The sequence below is a fragment of the Eptatretus burgeri genome, chromosome 5 (genome assembly GCF_056783735.1).
Source record: "Eptatretus burgeri isolate ZD-2024b chromosome 5, Ebu_testis_v1, whole genome shotgun sequence".
Lineage (NCBI taxonomy): Eukaryota > Metazoa > Chordata > Myxini > Myxiniformes > Myxinidae > Eptatretus > Eptatretus burgeri.
Window position 1 is genome coordinate 80,991,633 of NC_140965.1, and position 17,429 is coordinate 81,009,061.

The 17,429-nt window shown below is 42.6% G+C and overlaps 1 protein-coding gene across 4 annotated transcripts in view; it reads left to right on the forward strand.

Moving 5' to 3' along the window:
- LOC147026813 (dmX-like protein 2) overlaps positions 1–17,429 on the forward strand; it is a 127,135-nt gene that overhangs the window by 80,047 nt on the left and 29,659 nt on the right. For 3 of the 4 annotated variants that reach the window (XM_085882615.1, XM_085882614.1, XM_085882616.1), the window contains exons 26-35: positions 504–1,114; positions 5,137–5,505; positions 5,841–6,017; positions 6,554–6,630; positions 6,804–6,919; positions 7,512–7,769; positions 8,021–8,208; positions 8,371–8,489; positions 8,675–8,760; positions 8,957–9,161. In XM_085882615.1, coding sequence (XP_085738741.1) covers positions 504–1,114; positions 5,137–5,505; positions 5,841–6,017; positions 6,554–6,630; positions 6,804–6,919; positions 7,512–7,769; positions 8,021–8,208; positions 8,371–8,489; positions 8,675–8,760; positions 8,957–9,161 — 2,206 coding nt within the window. The remainder of the gene's footprint in view (positions 1–503; positions 1,115–5,136; positions 5,506–5,840; positions 6,018–6,553; positions 6,631–6,803; positions 6,920–7,511; positions 7,770–8,020; positions 8,209–8,370; positions 8,490–8,674; positions 8,761–8,956; positions 9,162–17,429) is intronic. The other variant, XM_085882617.1, reaches the window with a different exon arrangement.

Below are 17,429 nucleotides of genomic sequence, written 5' to 3' on the forward strand. Positions count from 1 at the left end.
GTAGACACGTGCACAAATCAGGGGACTTCTTCACAAGGAGTAGTGTACACCAAAAATGTGTACAAGGACGTTTTGTAGGCCTCATTAGGTAAGGCCATGGAATACATCGACTGGGATCCGGCTCTTACAAGAGCCGCCACTGGTTGTCATATTGGGCTCATGGAACGGAATCCATCCGTGACGGGGTTTCGGCTAGTATTTAATACCCATGGGTTGCCCTGTACTGTGTTAATTGAGCCTTAGTATGTACTTTGTGACCATTGAATTGGTGATTCAAGGCTTGCTTTGCACTGTATTCCCAACCTATGACTTATTCAGCTGTTTTTGAAAATGTGTTCATGAATTTTTCTTGCCTGCAATGTATGTACAAACTCCCTGTGAACCTTTGTTATTGCCCTAAAATTAAGTTTGAATCGTTGGAAAATCTCACCTCATTCTTTTAAGTTTAATATTTGCAGAGAGAAACACACCTCCTGTTTTTTTTTCACTCTTTGCCTTTGCAGATGCTAACCCTGTTGTCTTCAGTTTCTATAACTACCTTCGCACTCACCCACTGCTCCTCCGACGTCATTACACACAACTGCAGTCACAGCGATTAGATGCCCCAGGAGCTCCTGGTAAGGTTGGAGGCTTGGCCGTAACACCAGGGACTTTACCCCTGTCTCACACTGCCCAGTTCAACTGCATAAACCTCGTTGAACGCCGCCTTTTCTTCACAACCGCCAATGCTCATTTCAAAGTGGGATGTCCCATGTTGGCATTGGAAGTTCTCACCAAGATGCCCCCACTTGAGCAAACCCTCACTGCTGAGCGAAGCAAAGAGGCAGAGATAATAGATAAGACTGGGGGGCCGGTAGAACAGCTCTCACCATTAGCTTCCAGTGCTAAAGACAAAGCTGAAAACCTCAACTGGAGTGTGCCAATAATCCAGTTAATTCCAGAGCCATTTCTTGAGCTTGAATGGGGTTGTGAAAATGAGTCAAACGAAGAGGCCAAAAGGAGCGCGGGTTGCTCTCCTGAGCCATCCGTCTCACTAGCTTCAACAGGAGTGGAGCACGTGGACGAGAAACCTGACTCGATTGCTCAGCAGCTGAAGTTCCGAGCATGTCTAAAGGTAGAGTGATAAATGGGAGCACGAATGTACTTTTCTGAAAAGCATTTTATTTTATTTTTTAATATACAATATCAAGGCTCGTATAAGAGCTAACACATAGAATGTATATCAAGGGGAGCAGGAGACAAGAGCAGTGGGAGAGGGAAGCACAAAACAGTGGGGAACAGAGACATGAGGAGATGTCTGGAAGGGATAGCGATGGGGTGGGGAACATTGGGTAAACAAGATGAACACTACAGGGACTTTCAGCAAGGAAAGCAGAACATTTGAAAGAGGTAGGTTTGGGGTGGATTAACAGGGGTAGAAAAGTTCATGGTTTTGGATGGGGGAAGATGAGAGATGGTGGTGAACAGCTGTTTTGAAGACCTGGAGAGAAGAGTGTGGGAGTTTGTTCCAAAGATAGGGGAAAAAAAGAGGAATGAAGGTGAGCAGTGATTCTTGATTTTGGTTGTTTTACCAGAAGGGGGATGCTGGCGGACCTTGAGTGCCCTGCGGAAATATGGATGCGACAGATAGCAGACAGAGCGGGGGGAGGGGGGTGCAAGGCCGGAGAGGAGATGGTGGAAGACAAAGAACACAGACCTGCCTGTGGAGAGAGAGAGAGAGTGATAGAAAGAGAGAACCTGCCTGTGGAGAGAGAGAGTGAGTGATAGAGAGAGAGAGAACCTGCCTGTGGAGAGAGACAGACCTGCCTGTGGGGGGAGAGAGAGAGAAAGAGAGAGAGAGGGAGAGAGTGATAGAGAGAGAGAACCTGCCTGTGGAGAGAGAAAGAGAGAGAGTGATAGAGAGAGAACCTGCCTGTGGAGAGAGAGAGAGAGAGAGAGAGAGACAGAAAGAGAGACAGAGGGACAGAGAGACAGAGAGACAGAGAGACAGACAGACAGACAGACAGACAGACAGACAGACACAGACACAGACACAGACACAGACACAGACACAGACACAGACACAGACACAGACACAGACACAGACACAGACACAGACACAGACACAGACACAGACACAGACACAGACACAGAGACAGAGACAGAGACAGAGGCAGAGGCAGAGGCAGAGACAGAGGCAGAGACAGAGGCAGAGACAGAGGCAGAGACAGAGGCAGAGACAGAGGCAGAGACAGAGGCAGAGGCAGAGGCAGAGACAGAGGCAGAGACAGAGGCAGAGGCAGAGGCAGAGACAGAGACAGAGACAGAGACAGAGACAGAGACAGAGACAGAGACAGAGACAGAGACAGAGACAGAGACAGAAACAGAGACAGACAGACCGAGACCTGCCTGTGAAAGACTCAGCCTCATCACGGGAGATACAAATGATCCTAAATGCCTTGGTTTCCACAGCATGAAGCCAAGAAAGGTGAGAGGTAGGCGTACCAGCCCAGAGGGGAGAGCAGTACTCCATCAGGCTGCAGATGAAAGCTTTGTTCATGGTCAGAAGCTCAGGTGTGCCAAGAAAGGACTGCACGACGGAGGACTGGCTTTGGAAGCCAGCTGGGAAATGTGGCTTTTTTAGGAAATATCATGGCAGATAGTGAGGCCCAAAGGTTTGAATGAAAGGACTTCTTCAGGAGGATTGTTGAGAAAGTAGATGGGGTGGGGGGGGGGGGTTCCAGATGGTCCTTTTGGAGAGACATTGTGAGAGTGTGAGATTTGCAAGGATTGAAAGACATGTTCCAAATGTTGGATCAGCTTTTGATTTTATCCACATCTGCAGAGTGAAGAGGCTGCTGCTTGCCAATCTGAGGGATAACAAATGGGACGGCAGAGGGTGAAGTCATCAGCAATGAGATAAAGAGGATTTTCCAGAGTGAGAGATCATTTATGAAAACGAGAAAAAGCACAGGGTCCAGGACACTGCCTTGAGGAACTTCAGCCTGGACAGGAAAAGGGGATGAGAGAATTCAAATGAGGGCCACACGTTGACTGTGACAGGAGAGGAAGTCTCTGAACCATGAGTGGAGATTGCTTTGTTTAGCATAGGAAGAGAGTTTGGTGAGCAGGGCGGGTTGCCAGACCATATTGAAAGCACACAATATGTCTGAAGATAGCTCTGATCTCATATCTGGCATTGAGGACATCCATCCACTATTGGGAAAGCAGGAGCAGCAAGTCCAGGGTAGAGTGACCTGGTCTGAATCCAAATTGATGATTGGAAATCAGGCCATTGAAGAAGAGGAAGGATTTAATGTCAGACGTGATGATGGATTCCATAACCTTGCTGATGATTGGGAGAAGGCTGATTGGTTTGTAGTTCCAAGGATCTGTTTTTGCACCTTTTTATGCATAGCAGTAATGTTAGCCGATTTCCCTGCAGATGGCAGATGACCTTGAGCAAATGAGAGGTGAATAAAGTACAGAGAGGGTGAGTAAGAGCATCAGAGCAGGTTTTTAGGAGACATGGGTGGATGTCATCTGGACCGGTTGCAGAATCAGAGTTGCGGTTTGACAGCAAGCTCTCAACCTTGTCGGGAGAAAAGAACACAGAGTCCAAGAACAGCTGGGTGCCACTGGGTAAGGTGGGTAAAGAAAGCGATGGGTTTGAGACAAGATTTAGAAGCAAACATGGCGTTTAGGCATTCAGCCATTTCACGTGCAGTGTCAGCTGTATGGCCGTTTTTGGTAAGGGAGGAGAAACATACACCAGAAACAGACTTAACTAGACACCACCAGGATTTGGAGGAGGGAGAGAGGTTTGAGAGTTTAGACTTGAGATGAGAAAGATGTTGTTTTCTGGCTCTCCTGAGGGTAGACACACACTTGTTACAAGCTTTGTGGAAGGAACTGAGATTGCCTTCAGTTGGATTTGCCTTCCATGAGGCGAAGGCAAGTTGTTTCAGGACAACTGCCTTGCCGCAAGCTTCACTGTACCATGGGGGAGGGGGGGTAGGGTATGACAACTGAAGATGAGATGGGATAAATCTGTGCATGAGAGAGCAAATTTCTTTGAAAGAATTCCCAGGGGGAGTTGATGTCAAAGAAAGTAGAGATGGGAGACCAATCTAGAAGTTTGATGGCTGATTGAAGTCCTTGCCAGTCGGCCTGAGTGAAATGCCAGAATCTGCCACTGAGGTGGTTCTCTATTTACAGCCAGAGAGATGTCCACTTTGACAAGCATGTGGTCAGATGAACCGATTGGAGCAGAGGGAGAACAGCAAATATTTTCAGGGAAATTGGTCAAAATCAGATCCTAAAGAGATGGAGTCCCGTTGGTTGAGATCTGGGTCGAGAAGTTGACAGATTGTGTCAATTCCAATGAGTCGCATTAAAAATGTATGACAGTGAGAACAATGAGTTGTGTGAATTTACCTTTAAACCAAGTGACTAAACCTCAAAACCTCAGGTGATTCAAGATTAATCAAAATATGACCAATGGGCCAATTGAGACTTTATTGCCATCCTACAATGTCTTTAAAATTATAGCTGGTAATCTTGTTGCATGTTGAAATCCCTTGAAAAAATTGTCTCTGTTCTTTTGAAACCCAAATGCTCAGTCATTTTTGTGGGTGGAGGACATCCGTACCAATGAGCGGGTAAAGGATAGTCACTTCACATCAGCTGAAATGGTGACATAATTTGCAAAACATTTCTCAAATTAATTTTTATTGCTGCTATCTTGATTAGATGTTCTTGATAATTTGCTAACAAAGATACTCCACCTCAAGCTGGTACTCAAGAGGCACTCTTTTTTTATTTGGTGACTGACAAAAACAGAAGTGTTTGTGCAAAACAAAATTTATGCTGATTTATTTATCTGAATCTTTCTATATTTATCTGAAAATTATGAAAATTTATCTACTAACAGAAGCTGATTTATTTTCTTCTTCTTTGAGGAACAGGAATCCATATTATGTAAGATACCTAACTGCTTTCTTATTCAAACTCTGTGAAACTGCTCAGTGGAATGTGTTAGGTTGATTATGAAGTAATTTATCAGCTTCTCAGATGTACTTCATGCATAGATTTTCATCAAACTTGCTTCGATCTTTGCGCCGTCACCATACATTAACATGACCCGACCTTTCACAGATTTTGATGACCGAACTTCGGACACTGGCAACTGGCTTTGGTGTAGAAGGTGGAAAACTGCGTTTCCAGCTCCATCACTGGCTAGAACGGGAAGTGGCAGCTATTTCCTCCATTTGTAGGCATCAACTACTTCCAACTAGCACTCAAAAACAAATCTGTGGTGCATCCACACTGGCACCATTGTCGTTGCTGGCACAGGGTGGTGATGAAGAGGCAGGTATCAAATTGCGGGGACGTCGTTGCTGGCTCAAGCAAAACCAACCATTGCTCCGCATGCTCTTAAGTTATTGCAATCTACATGGCGCTCGTGGTGGCGGTCTAGCATCGGTGCGCACCGAGCTTGTCTTCCTGCTGCAGGAGTCCCATCAGGTGGGCAAACAAAATGAGGTACAGTATTTCGTAGCAGTTTGGCAGAATAATTAAGATGTTGCAATGTCTAGGTCTTCCTTTGTATCCTCAGTCAGATAGACCATAAGGATACAAATGCCTGGATTGATTAGGCAATTTGATGTGTTCAACCTTTGGAAAGTTATACTTGCCAATCTGCATTTTCCAGAACAAGAAAGTGTGTGTGTGTGTGTGTGTGCGTGTGCGTGTGCGTGTGTGTGTGTGTTGCATAGCATCACTGTTTGAAAGTGTTTGTCTCTTCTCTGTCCTCCACCCTTACGTCCACTTTTCCATTACCACCCTCTCCAACCACACAGGATTTATTGAGCCCACCTCCACCTCCTGGCATTCCTCCTTTGCTGGTGGCCTGCTTAGATCCCCCCAAGACTGTTATCGCTAACCCGCTGTGCCACCTCCAGGCTCAAGCACAGGACATCCTAAATGCAGTCTCAGCCATTCTGCAGCCTCCTCACCCTCTGAGCACAGACCCTCAGGTTCTTGTGTGTTTGCTAAATAAATGTTATAATGTTGCTGATGGCAGTCATGGTCCCTTCATCTTTTTGGAGAATGCATTATCATGCTGTAAGCATGTCTTGCTCTCATTTTCTTTCACTTAATAGCTTAGTCTGTTTAGTATTAGCGGCTTTGCGGTGGAGTAGGTAAAGTCTTGTTGCATTGCCCTCAGTGGTGTGGGTTCGACTCCCACAGCTGCTCTGGGTGGAAATTTCTGCACCGTGCGTCAGGTACATATAGTACAATGGTTAATTAGTTCTCAGCCGCAGAAATGTTCCTTCGACATGAATGCCCTGATATTCTATAAAGAGTATGGGCTACTTTATCACCACCACCACCACCACCACCACCACCACCACCAGCTGTTTGACATACTCATCACTCGGCCTTTGTTCCAATCTGTGCATGTCACTCATTATGCTGGGATCCCAGGTTAAAATACTATCGACTGTCTTGATTTTCACTTCCTACATAACAAACCAGATTAAAAGGCAACGTATGTGACTCACATTCACAGGTCGATGTGATGTTTGCACTTGCTGCTTCACTGTCTGCCTGCATCTACCAATCGCTGTGTCACAGCCCATTAACAAGGTAACTGTGCTCTCACTTTGGTTCTTCTCTCACAAGCATTACACACCACCAGTCACTCCTGGCATTCAGCACCATGTTGATTGAACCTGGTTATGGGCAAGAGAATTATTTTCTAAACGATTGACTCAATTAATCACCCATGTGGCCATTACGTGATTTCACTTGCGAGGCAGCTTTGAGGTGGTTCCTTTCTCCGGGATGACTTATGACAGCGAGCGGGGGCAAGGGACTGGATTTGAAAGGATGGCAGAGTGTGCCGTGCCCACCACCCTTCCTGCGGAGTGGCCTGGTCAGATCTGCAACGGCACTTACCACAACTTTCTGACACCTCTACAATCTATTTACCTGATCCTTGATATGTTCTCATCAAAATAACAAGTTATCAGAATGTATATAATTAGAGATTACACTTATCTTGCACTTTATCATGAAACACCAGGAACTAGAATAACCCCCCCCCTCTTCCCTCTCAATATTTCTGTGAGAGTAGGGCTATAAACAAAAATATTTTCACTTGGGCTTGTGTTGAGAAAATAACTCGAAAGTTGTGCATATAGTACAATGGTTAATTCTGTTTCTTTTGTGGGATAAAATGAAGGAGTAGGAAAGAGTGAGCTGAATTACATAAACTGATATTAATTGAATGAAATATCGAATGCAATATATCCATTCATAAGTAAAATAATATGAACTAATTCACTCCATAAAACTTTGCTTCTCGTCAAGGCTTATTCTTGGAATGCTCTCTTTGGAGTTGTACAGCACTATTATAGTACATGTGCTGTGGAATGGTCAGTTCTATTAATAATGAACAAATTAAGATAGAGTGTCTGCAAACTGTCTTTCCCTCACTGCCCAGTAACCCTTCGTGGTTCTCCCAGGCTCAAATGTGCTGCCATCCCAGCAAGTGACTGAAGCTGGTTGTCTTCAGCTGCGCAAGCTCCTCACAGAGGCATTGGTGGCTGTGTATCTAGCGGTGCTCACAAAGGGTTTGGCTTCAGGTGCACCACATCTCCTCACAGCACTTGCTCACCATCCACTGGATGTGCGGGCATGGGCAGCTGTGTTTGGAGGAGGTTTCCGGCAAAGAGCAAAGCAGGTGACGGGACCAGCAAGACGAGACCAGGCAAAGGGTAAAGGTTAGTATAATTACATCCTGTGCCACATTGTAAATCTGATGAGCAGTTAATGTGGTTGTCTTGGGTCAAAATTACCAGGTGGATGTCTCAATGATAACATCCTTACCCTTGACTACGTAACCCTGCCATTTAATTGGTAGGATCTATGCAGCCTTGGTGCTGTCCGAACAACCTACATTGATGAAAGATACTGAGAGATAGTTTTCCTCTTTATGGAATTTGAAATGGACTCTTCTATTTTTACTTTATAGCCGTACAACCAGAGCCTGAGAAACGGCGTCGTTTCAGTGTCAAAATGCTTGTGGGTGGGAAAGCACGACCACCGCCGCCCCAGCGGCCTCCACCACCCTCATTACCATCAACCACCACAGTTCCATGTCCCACACAGCAAAAGTTCGTGCCGCCTGAGTTGAGTATGTGGGATTACTTTCTAGCCAAGGTGAGCAGGACAGAGAAAAAAGTCAACTTGAAACAAAGGGAAAGGAAGAAAGAATCTAAGAAAGAGAAAAGATGATTAATCAGCCCCCCCCCCCCTTGCAGCAGGAGATGGGGTTTTGCAATCAAAAACAGATGAATAACAGAAATTCCATGTTTTCCACAGCCTTTCTTGCCACCTTCAGAACTTCCAGAAATAGACTCTGAGGACAGTGAAGGAGAGGATGATGTTGGAGAAGATAACATATGTCTTCTTGAGGAACATTCTGATCCCAACTCATACAGGTGAGAATATATATCCACAGGTGTTATGATATGCCACTACCCAACAGGGACAGTGTGTGCAGTTTGTCACTATGGATTTGCAAAAGATTGTGATGAACTAAATACATGCACTTCAACTGAAAGACCTAAGGTGGCAGCTGATTGTTGATGTCTTCTCAAAGTTAACCTTGTGTCTCTTTTCCTAGTTGGTTCCTGATACGCTTGGCCCTGACAAAACTTGCTATCCACAACCTGAAGTCCTTTCTGCCAGTTACTGGTATAGAAATCTCAGGTAGGTTAGTCATGATTTCATTGAATCTCTGATCTCTCAGGACACAGCATTCATTGATATGATAGTCTGAACATCACAATTAACTTGGCACTTCAACCAAGTTTTGTTTTCTAGCTAAGGAACACATTCGTACCTATTCATTTGGTCAAAATACAAAGATAGACCTCAGCAGCTAAACCTTTCCTTGTCTCCTTAGATCTGTCTGCAGCTTCACCTCTGATCAAGTCTGTGCTGCACATCCTGGATGCATGGGAGTCGCACCTGAGGGTGACTCTGGAGTCCCGTGGTGGTCCTCCCCCTAACTATGTGAATGCACATCCAAATGATGGAACTGATAATGTTTTGCAGCAAGATGGCGTACGCCTGCAGGCCCTGACTGAACCAGGAAACACACCCTTCAGGTCGGTAGTAAATTCCAATTAACCTGAACTCATCCATCAACTAGTGTAATATATTCTGGTTATGTTCAGGGCTCCCCATCAGAAATGGTACTCAAAGGAGCAGTGTGTTTTTATTTTCATTTATTTTTTATCACTCAGTCTTGTCATGAACTTTGAAGTGAGAGTTATTTTTTTATTATATTTCAGGTATCACATTTTCAGACTTCACTAACCCTCCAGAAAAATATTAGTTTTCTCCATAAATTGGCCGATCAGCTCTTTTTTGCTTTAAAACAGGTCAATTTGAAAGTGGTTGATCAGGAGCTTCTTTTTTTCTCTCTGGATAACATCAGCACTATCTTCTGAGGATTTAAGATGACTGATGAGCTTAGGTTTAAAAGATTTTAATTGTAAAATGAATCCTGTGTTGAGGCGGTTGCTCTGAAACAACTTGCCTTCTCTTCTTGGAAGGCAAATCCAATCGAAGAAAATCTCAGTGCATTCCAAAAAGTTTGCAACAAGTGTGTGTCCACTCTCAGGAAAGCCAGAAAACATCTGAACAACCTGAAGAATGAACTTTCAAACTTGTCTCCCTCCTTTAAAACCTGATGACACCTTGGCAAGTCTGTCTTTGGAGTATGCTCCCCTTCCATCCCTTCCCTCTCTTCAAATGTCACCACAGCCGACTCCGCTCATGAGAAGGCTGAATGCCTCAATTCTGTGTTTGCTTCCAAATCTTCCCCAACCCATCATTCTTGCAACACATCCTTCGCTGTCGTAATGAACTGCTCCTGGACTCTGGGTCCTTTGCACATGAGAAAGTGAATAAGGTTCTTTCAACCCTAGACTCTGACCTTGCAAATGGACTGGATGGCATCAGCTCACGTGTCTTAAATACCTGTTCTACTGCTCTTTCACATCCTGTCTCTGCCATTTTCACGCTGTCATTTGTGCTAGGTCATCTTCTATCTGCTTGGAAATCAGCCAACATCACTGCATTATGTAAAAGGTGCAAAAACGGATCCCCTCAACTGCAGACCGATCAGCTTAATTCCAATTATCAGGAAGATTATGGAATACGTCATCACAGTTGATAAAAAAAAATCCTTCCTTTTCGTCAGCAAACTCATCTCTGATCACCAATTTGGTTTCAAACCAGGTCACTCCACCTTGGACATGCTTCTTCCACTCACCCACCAATGGATGGGGGTCCTCAATGTCAGACATGAGATCAGTGCCGTCTCTCTGGACTTAGCTCGTGCTTTTGATAGTCTGGCATTCTGCTTTGCTCTCCAAATTCTCTGCCTATGGCATCCAAGGCCAACTCCACACATGGCTTACTGACTTCCTCTATAACCATAGCCAACGTCTGGCACTCAACCAAATCCCTTTATCTCCTCTCCCTATCAAGGCTGGAGTGCCCCAAGGCAGTGTTCTGGGCCCAGTCCTATTCCTGATCTTCATCAATGATCTCTGACTCTCTGGAAAATCCTCTTTATCTCTTTGCTGATGACTCTACCCTCCGCCATGATATCCTTCATCCTTCAGACAGGCAGGCTGTCGCCTCTTCCCTCTCTTCAGACCTTGGAAATAATCACAAGCTGGTCAAACACTTGGAGTATGTATTTCAATCCTGACAAATCTCACACTCATTATCTCTCTCTGAAAGGGAGGTCTGGAAAACCCTCCTATCTACTTTCTTAACAATCCTCTTGAGGAAGTCCAATCATTCAAATACCTGGGTCTCACTATCAGTCATGATCTTTCTTGGGCAAACTGCATTTCAAAGTTGGCCTCCAAAGCCAGTCACCGACTGGGCATCCTCTGTCGTACAAAGTCATCCCTTGGCACACATGAACTTCTATCCACCTACAAGACCTTCATCAACAGCTTGATGGAGTCATGCTCTCCCCTCTGGGCTGCCTCCCCTGCCTCACATCTTGCTCAGCTTTATACCATGGAAACCAAGGCATTTAAGATTATTGGCATCTCCCACGCTGAATCTGCGTCTATGGGCTTATTGCTTATCCATCACAGACAGGTCGGTGATCTCCCTGTCTTATACCGCCTCCTTTCTGTTCTTGCACCCTCTGCTCTTTCCGTGCTTTGTCCCTCCCCCCCCCCCCCCAGGTTTCTTCAGGGATCACACAGTCTACCATCAATCCCCTTTTGGTGAAATTACCTAATATAAATCCAGGATCATTGCTCACCTCCACTCATTTGTCCCTCTTTTTTTTTCCTGCCTGTGGAATCAACTTCTCCATCCTATTCAATCTCATTCTTCCCTCCTGGTCTTCAGACCAGGTCACTGGCCTGTTCTGTTCACCACCATCTGTTCACCACCATCTCAGATCATCCCCAATGCAAAACCATGATCTTTTCTACTCTCGTTAACCCCACCTAAATCGCACCTTCTGACAATTTTCCAGTTTTTCCTCCTTGGAGTTTCCTTCAGTATCCATCTTGTTCACCCCATCCATCTATCCATTGGGACCATACTCTATGCAGAGCATTGGTGCTGCTTAAGCAGTCTCCTTGGCTATTGGGCACAATGCTGGACATGTCACCACTCGGACATAGGATACCAGCAAGCTGGCAATCATTTTGCTGACCTCAGAAGGATGACAGGGTGAGTCAACCCCACCTGGTATTAATTCAACAGCCAAGCAGGATTTGAACTCAGGATGCTAGGATCCCAAGCCCACCACTCTAGCCATTAAGCCAACACCAGGCATACCCCATGCATCTTCTGTGTCAATCTTTTCCACCCTATGCATGTGTGTTTTGTATTCTGTTTTTGGCTGTTACTTCCTGATCCGTTCAGTGTACTATCTCTTCCACGATCCTCGACGATGTATGAAAAAAAAAAACCACAGCCATGACAACAACAGTTATGTGTTGTAAAATATCCCTTTTCACATGTTTAACCTCATTTTACATCATTATTGACACTCACAGATGGACATGCAGTATGTTTGTGGAGTACAACATGGTCTTTTCATGAAAGCCATCAGCGAAGCAATAGGAGAAACGCTTAGTACAAAGGATTGTCAACTTCAAAACCTTTGAATTTTATCTTTAAAATCTTAACTTTAAAAACTTTCGTCTGTATTTGAAGGTAGAATTTTAATCACTTTTTACCTTAATTCCATCCCCATAGTATTTTGAAGTAATTAATTGAAGAAATCCTGAGTAGTTTATATCTGGATGAATGAGTTGCATTGAAGTAATTTTAATTCATTTCATAACACCATTTAGAAACTTTAAATACAACTAAAATATTGATATTACAAAATGAGAACCTAAATATCTGGAAAATTCATAAGGATATGCCATTCTCACATTGTGAGTAATATCCCAGCTGGTTTACCAACGACCTTTCGGAAGTGGGGAATTTTACCTGCTACATGTGGTCTGGCCTACAGAGGGTGCAAATCCATATTTCATGGTTGGCTCTGAGATACCTTCAGGGCAGTTTAGCATCTGCTTTAAAACGCAGCTCTGAACAGGTTGCTGCCCAGACTACACAAACATTAAAAAAACTGAGACAATTTTGCTACTCTGCATCTTCTTAATCGCTTGTTAACTCCCCACTTAAGCATTGGCATTAAAATATATCTCTCATTCCATATTTTCACACAACTTGGCATTTTGATCTTGGATTCACAGTTAGGAGTATGTTATGATTGCTCCCCTCATACTATAGGTTTTGTCTTTTATTTTATTTTATAAATATGGCAGCCTTTCATAGACACCTTTTAAGATGAGATTTTATGATGTAATCATACTATTTTCTAGTTTCATAACACCTGTATGCCCCGTGGTCTGTCTGTGGCATCCTAAAATCGTCCGTTAACAAGGAGAGAAAGAGGAGTGTATTTGAACAGTAAACTTTATGTATTTTCCAGTTTTTGCACAAGTTCGTTTGTTTTTTAAAAAGATGAAAAACAGCACAATAGTCCCAGCTTTTTGATGTTAGCCCATTTTCTCAAGGTTTACACACCAAAGACGTCATCACCCATTGGATAATCTCAAGATAAATTCATCTTGTATAACTTTTTTATTGTCCAAATCATACAAAAATATGCAATTTGGTGTCTGTCTGTCTGACCGCAATACATTCAGTCATTACTTTTCCATTCTCAATCAAACTTGAAAGGAGGACTAAGGGTCAAATGATGGAGGTTGCAGCGACTTAATTTCTCACCCGCCCCAAGGGGGGTTTTTTTCCTTGGGCAAAATCTCTGTTAAGATATGCATATACGTATATCCATGTTAAGATAGCAAATTGTGGCATTTTTCCAAGGCTTTAAAAAGCTGATATTCCAAATATGATTCCATATTTGATGGCCAAATACATTCATGGCCTAAATAATTATGTCATCTTGAGTGAAATCAGCATTTTTTTCAGTAAAAAGGTGTCAGTTAATTGGTAGATGTTGTGGTATTTGTGAGTAAGCATGAGTAAATGCCTGTAAATGAATTATTAAAATTGACGGTTACATGTTATATGTTTCGTTTGGAATGGATCGGTAAATTATAATATAAACTGCTTGATGTCATGAGCTAATTTTGCCTGTAGAGGGCAATATTGTACTGTAAACTGCCTAGTGAGATTTGTGAAGGTACTGGAACGTTCTCAGACGAAACTTCCAGCATGGCCTAGAATTGCATTAACTGGAAGGCATGGGATTGTTCTGTGATACTATATAAACTTGTGAGAGGGAGGTGGAGGGAGACGGGTGACATGTGACGAAATGTGTTTTGATCGTCCCGAGCTTGATTAACTCTGATGAGCGAGCGAGGTGTTCATGACCAGAGCAGTTGTTAACGCGTGGAGCCGATTATGATCAGGTTGATAAAACTCATGAAGATTGTGTATCAGGAAAGAATTCCTTTGAGCTCTTCATTCATCCTGGAGAGGCCAATGAGCTTTGCAATCCTTATTACCAGTTAGGAGAGGAACGTTGCTGCCAAATTTCAGCCCGATCGGCCCAGCAGTTTGGCTGGAGACGGACGGATGGATGGTGCGCAATGACAATACCTTATCCGGAATTTAAATTCCAGATAAGCTAATAAGCGAGACGTGAGGTAAAATGGCTTCAAACAGAAGTGTTATATTTACAATCACCATGACTTCCTTATACTTTTTCTCTTGAGTGTGAAAAAGACCCAGAGTGACAACTTAAAGCATTATCAAATGTTGAAAGGTTGCGGCCCATCGGTGTCACAGGCGTTCGTTCTGAGGCGCACGATTTGTGTCGGCCCCAGGCTTCAAGCCTTCTAGCCTACAGTATAATTCCTTCACGTCCCAATGGAATTGGAATCTATTCGAACTATGTAAACATGATGTATTTCCATTAAAAAAATATATGTATATATATATATATATGTATATATATGTATATGTATATATATATATATATATATATATATATATATATATATATATATATATATATACATGTGTATATATATATATATATATATATATATATATATATATATATATATATGTCTATATATATATGTATATGTATATATATATATATATATATATATATATATATATATATATGTATGTATATATATATATATATATATATATATATATATATATATATATATATATATATATATATATATATATACACATAAACAATTGTCATATTTTGGCTTCATTACATAACCCAAGTTGCCTCAAAAAAAAAATCACTGAGCAATCAAGCCAGCACTCTGTGCCTATACTCCACCCACATTTTTTGTTTTATTATTTCAGAAGCAAACGAGGTGGTGCTTATACATCGCCCGTGTTTTTATTTATTTATTCTGGGAGCAATCGAGGCTATGCTTATACACTGTATCTTTGTGCATTTCACCAATATCACCAATAAGCTCGCTATCACTTGCCAAGCCAGCCATTCCTCATCAGTCATTTCAATGGAGTGCTTGTTTGAGTGCTTAAGCCACTTGGCGGGTGCTCTACAAGCTGATTGATAATAATGGAACACACCCCCGACGTCCTTGAAGCATTCTAAGTTTATCACGTTCCGCACAGACTAATTAATCCGAGCAGTCTCAACTTGCTCGACCCATTGCTTGTCTGATTTTTCTCGCCATAAGATTTTGTGGACTGTGCAATGTGGATGAATTGTTTATAACATATCTTGAGGTCTTAATACGTCATTTCTCCCAGTCATAGCTTCAAGTGTGAAGTGCAATATTGCCTCTGACATCATTATGACCTAATTGTGACATTTATTTGACGCATAACCCCATTCATAACGCCGACACGCCTCTAAGCTGGCCTGCCTTGGTTTGAATCTTGACCGAGCTATAAACTGCCATCCTGGTGTTTCACAGGCACGATGATTCATCATTGTGTGTGCCATCCTTCGAATGGACGTTAAACTGGGCGTCCCATTTGCTTGCAATAGTTGGTGAATTTTAATGATCCCACGGTATCCTTCACGAAGAGTACTGTGGACGATCTTTCAGCGGCATCCTGATCTATGTGGTGAACAAATTACAAATTCTTGCCTTAATTCCTGCCTTAGTTGAGGAAAGGAATGCTATATTTGCCTGGGTGATGACGTCATCTGTCACGTGTTTCGTTAACCATATTGTTTTTAATGTAAAAAGCTTTAAAAATCCTCTTCTCCAAAATGGCTGAACAGATCGAGGCAAAAACTTTACAGGTATTATTGCCTATCCATGAAGAATTAAAAGTTATTCACCTATGATGTCATAGGTCACATGGTTTGGCAGCTTTGATTTTGTTTTCAGAACAAAACTTTTGAAACATTCTTCTCCAGAACAGCTTGACAGATCGAGGGGAAACTTCACCCACATGTTCTCCAAGCCTTGGGGATATCAATGTTTTCACAATTAATTAATAGGTCACAGGATCTGGATTCCATATTGGATTGAACAAAAATCTATTTGTTTTCAATCCTTTCTCTTGAACTGCTTCATCAATTGATGTGAAATGTCACAATTATGATCTAGTAATCATAGGGAATATATGTTTTAAATTTCAACCTGATCGGACGCATAGTCTGGTAGCCACAATTATTTAATATTTTGAGTCTGGGTTCAGCGATTTCAATCAGACTTGGTACAAGTATGTATAATGTTGGTGGAGGCATATCTAGTGACATATTTGTTGTAACATGGTTAAATGCCCTCATGTGATGGCCTTTGTCTTTATGTGTATACGGAGTAGGTTTTGTACTTTTACTTTTAAGAACCACAAAGCAAATGCCGAAAGGGATATTGGATGAAATAAACAGGACATTGATTGAGGAACCACCCTGGGAAGCCAAAAGAAGGTGATGTTTCCGGCATCAACCCTTCATCAGAGCAAAAGAGGGTTAATACCCAAAACATCATTTTCTCCTTGCCTCCCATGGTGGTTAGTGTACTTGGAACAATGTCCTGTTGATTTCGTTCATTGTTCTGCCTGTCCATTGATGCAGGTTGACATTATCCCTCACCATGTAGACTAGTTATTCATTCTAAATAGTGAAAAGGGTTTTGCCTGATTTCCATGCACCACTCAACCCGGGTTGGAAACCCGACTGTCTCTGACATTCGTTACAGCTTGGTTTTCATGTTCATTTAGCCACTCCACAATGGTTGTCATTTTGAGCTATTCCCAATTACTTTTGGATGCTTTCCCAAAGCGGGTTAAGCGGCATGAGTTGGAAGTATCTCACAACACTGATCGGTCGAGTGATGATTTGGACATTACTTTTTTTAAATTCATCTTCTTTGCACGGATAAAAAGATCGTCATGGATCTTTTATATGAATCACGTAAAGGATAATGACATGAGGAGACATCACTGTATTTTACATGCATCACAAGGGCATTAGTAGACAATGCTCAAACACAGTATGTCACATTTGAACCTATATTCCTCACATCATGAGGTTAGGGGTTCAAATGAGAACACTGTTAGGCCGACCCAAATGCTTCGCTCAATTTGGATTGCCTTTGGGCAGATTGTCCAAATATGTCCAATAATCTGCCCAAAAGTAATTCAATATGAGCACGGCATTTGTTTTGTACAAAGCATTTTATGAAAAACATCTGGGAGAAAGCATGAATCAAACCCAATGATGTCACAAACACATTAAATACAAAACGTTATTCTCTAAGGCCAGGTCGAGTAACCAGACGTGCTAGGAGCTACAGTTGCGTCCCAGTTGCTCACCTTGATGAAACAGAATTTCAAGTGATTTGTGTCCCAAAGCCAGTGAGAACAATTTGGCAGTACCGCAGATC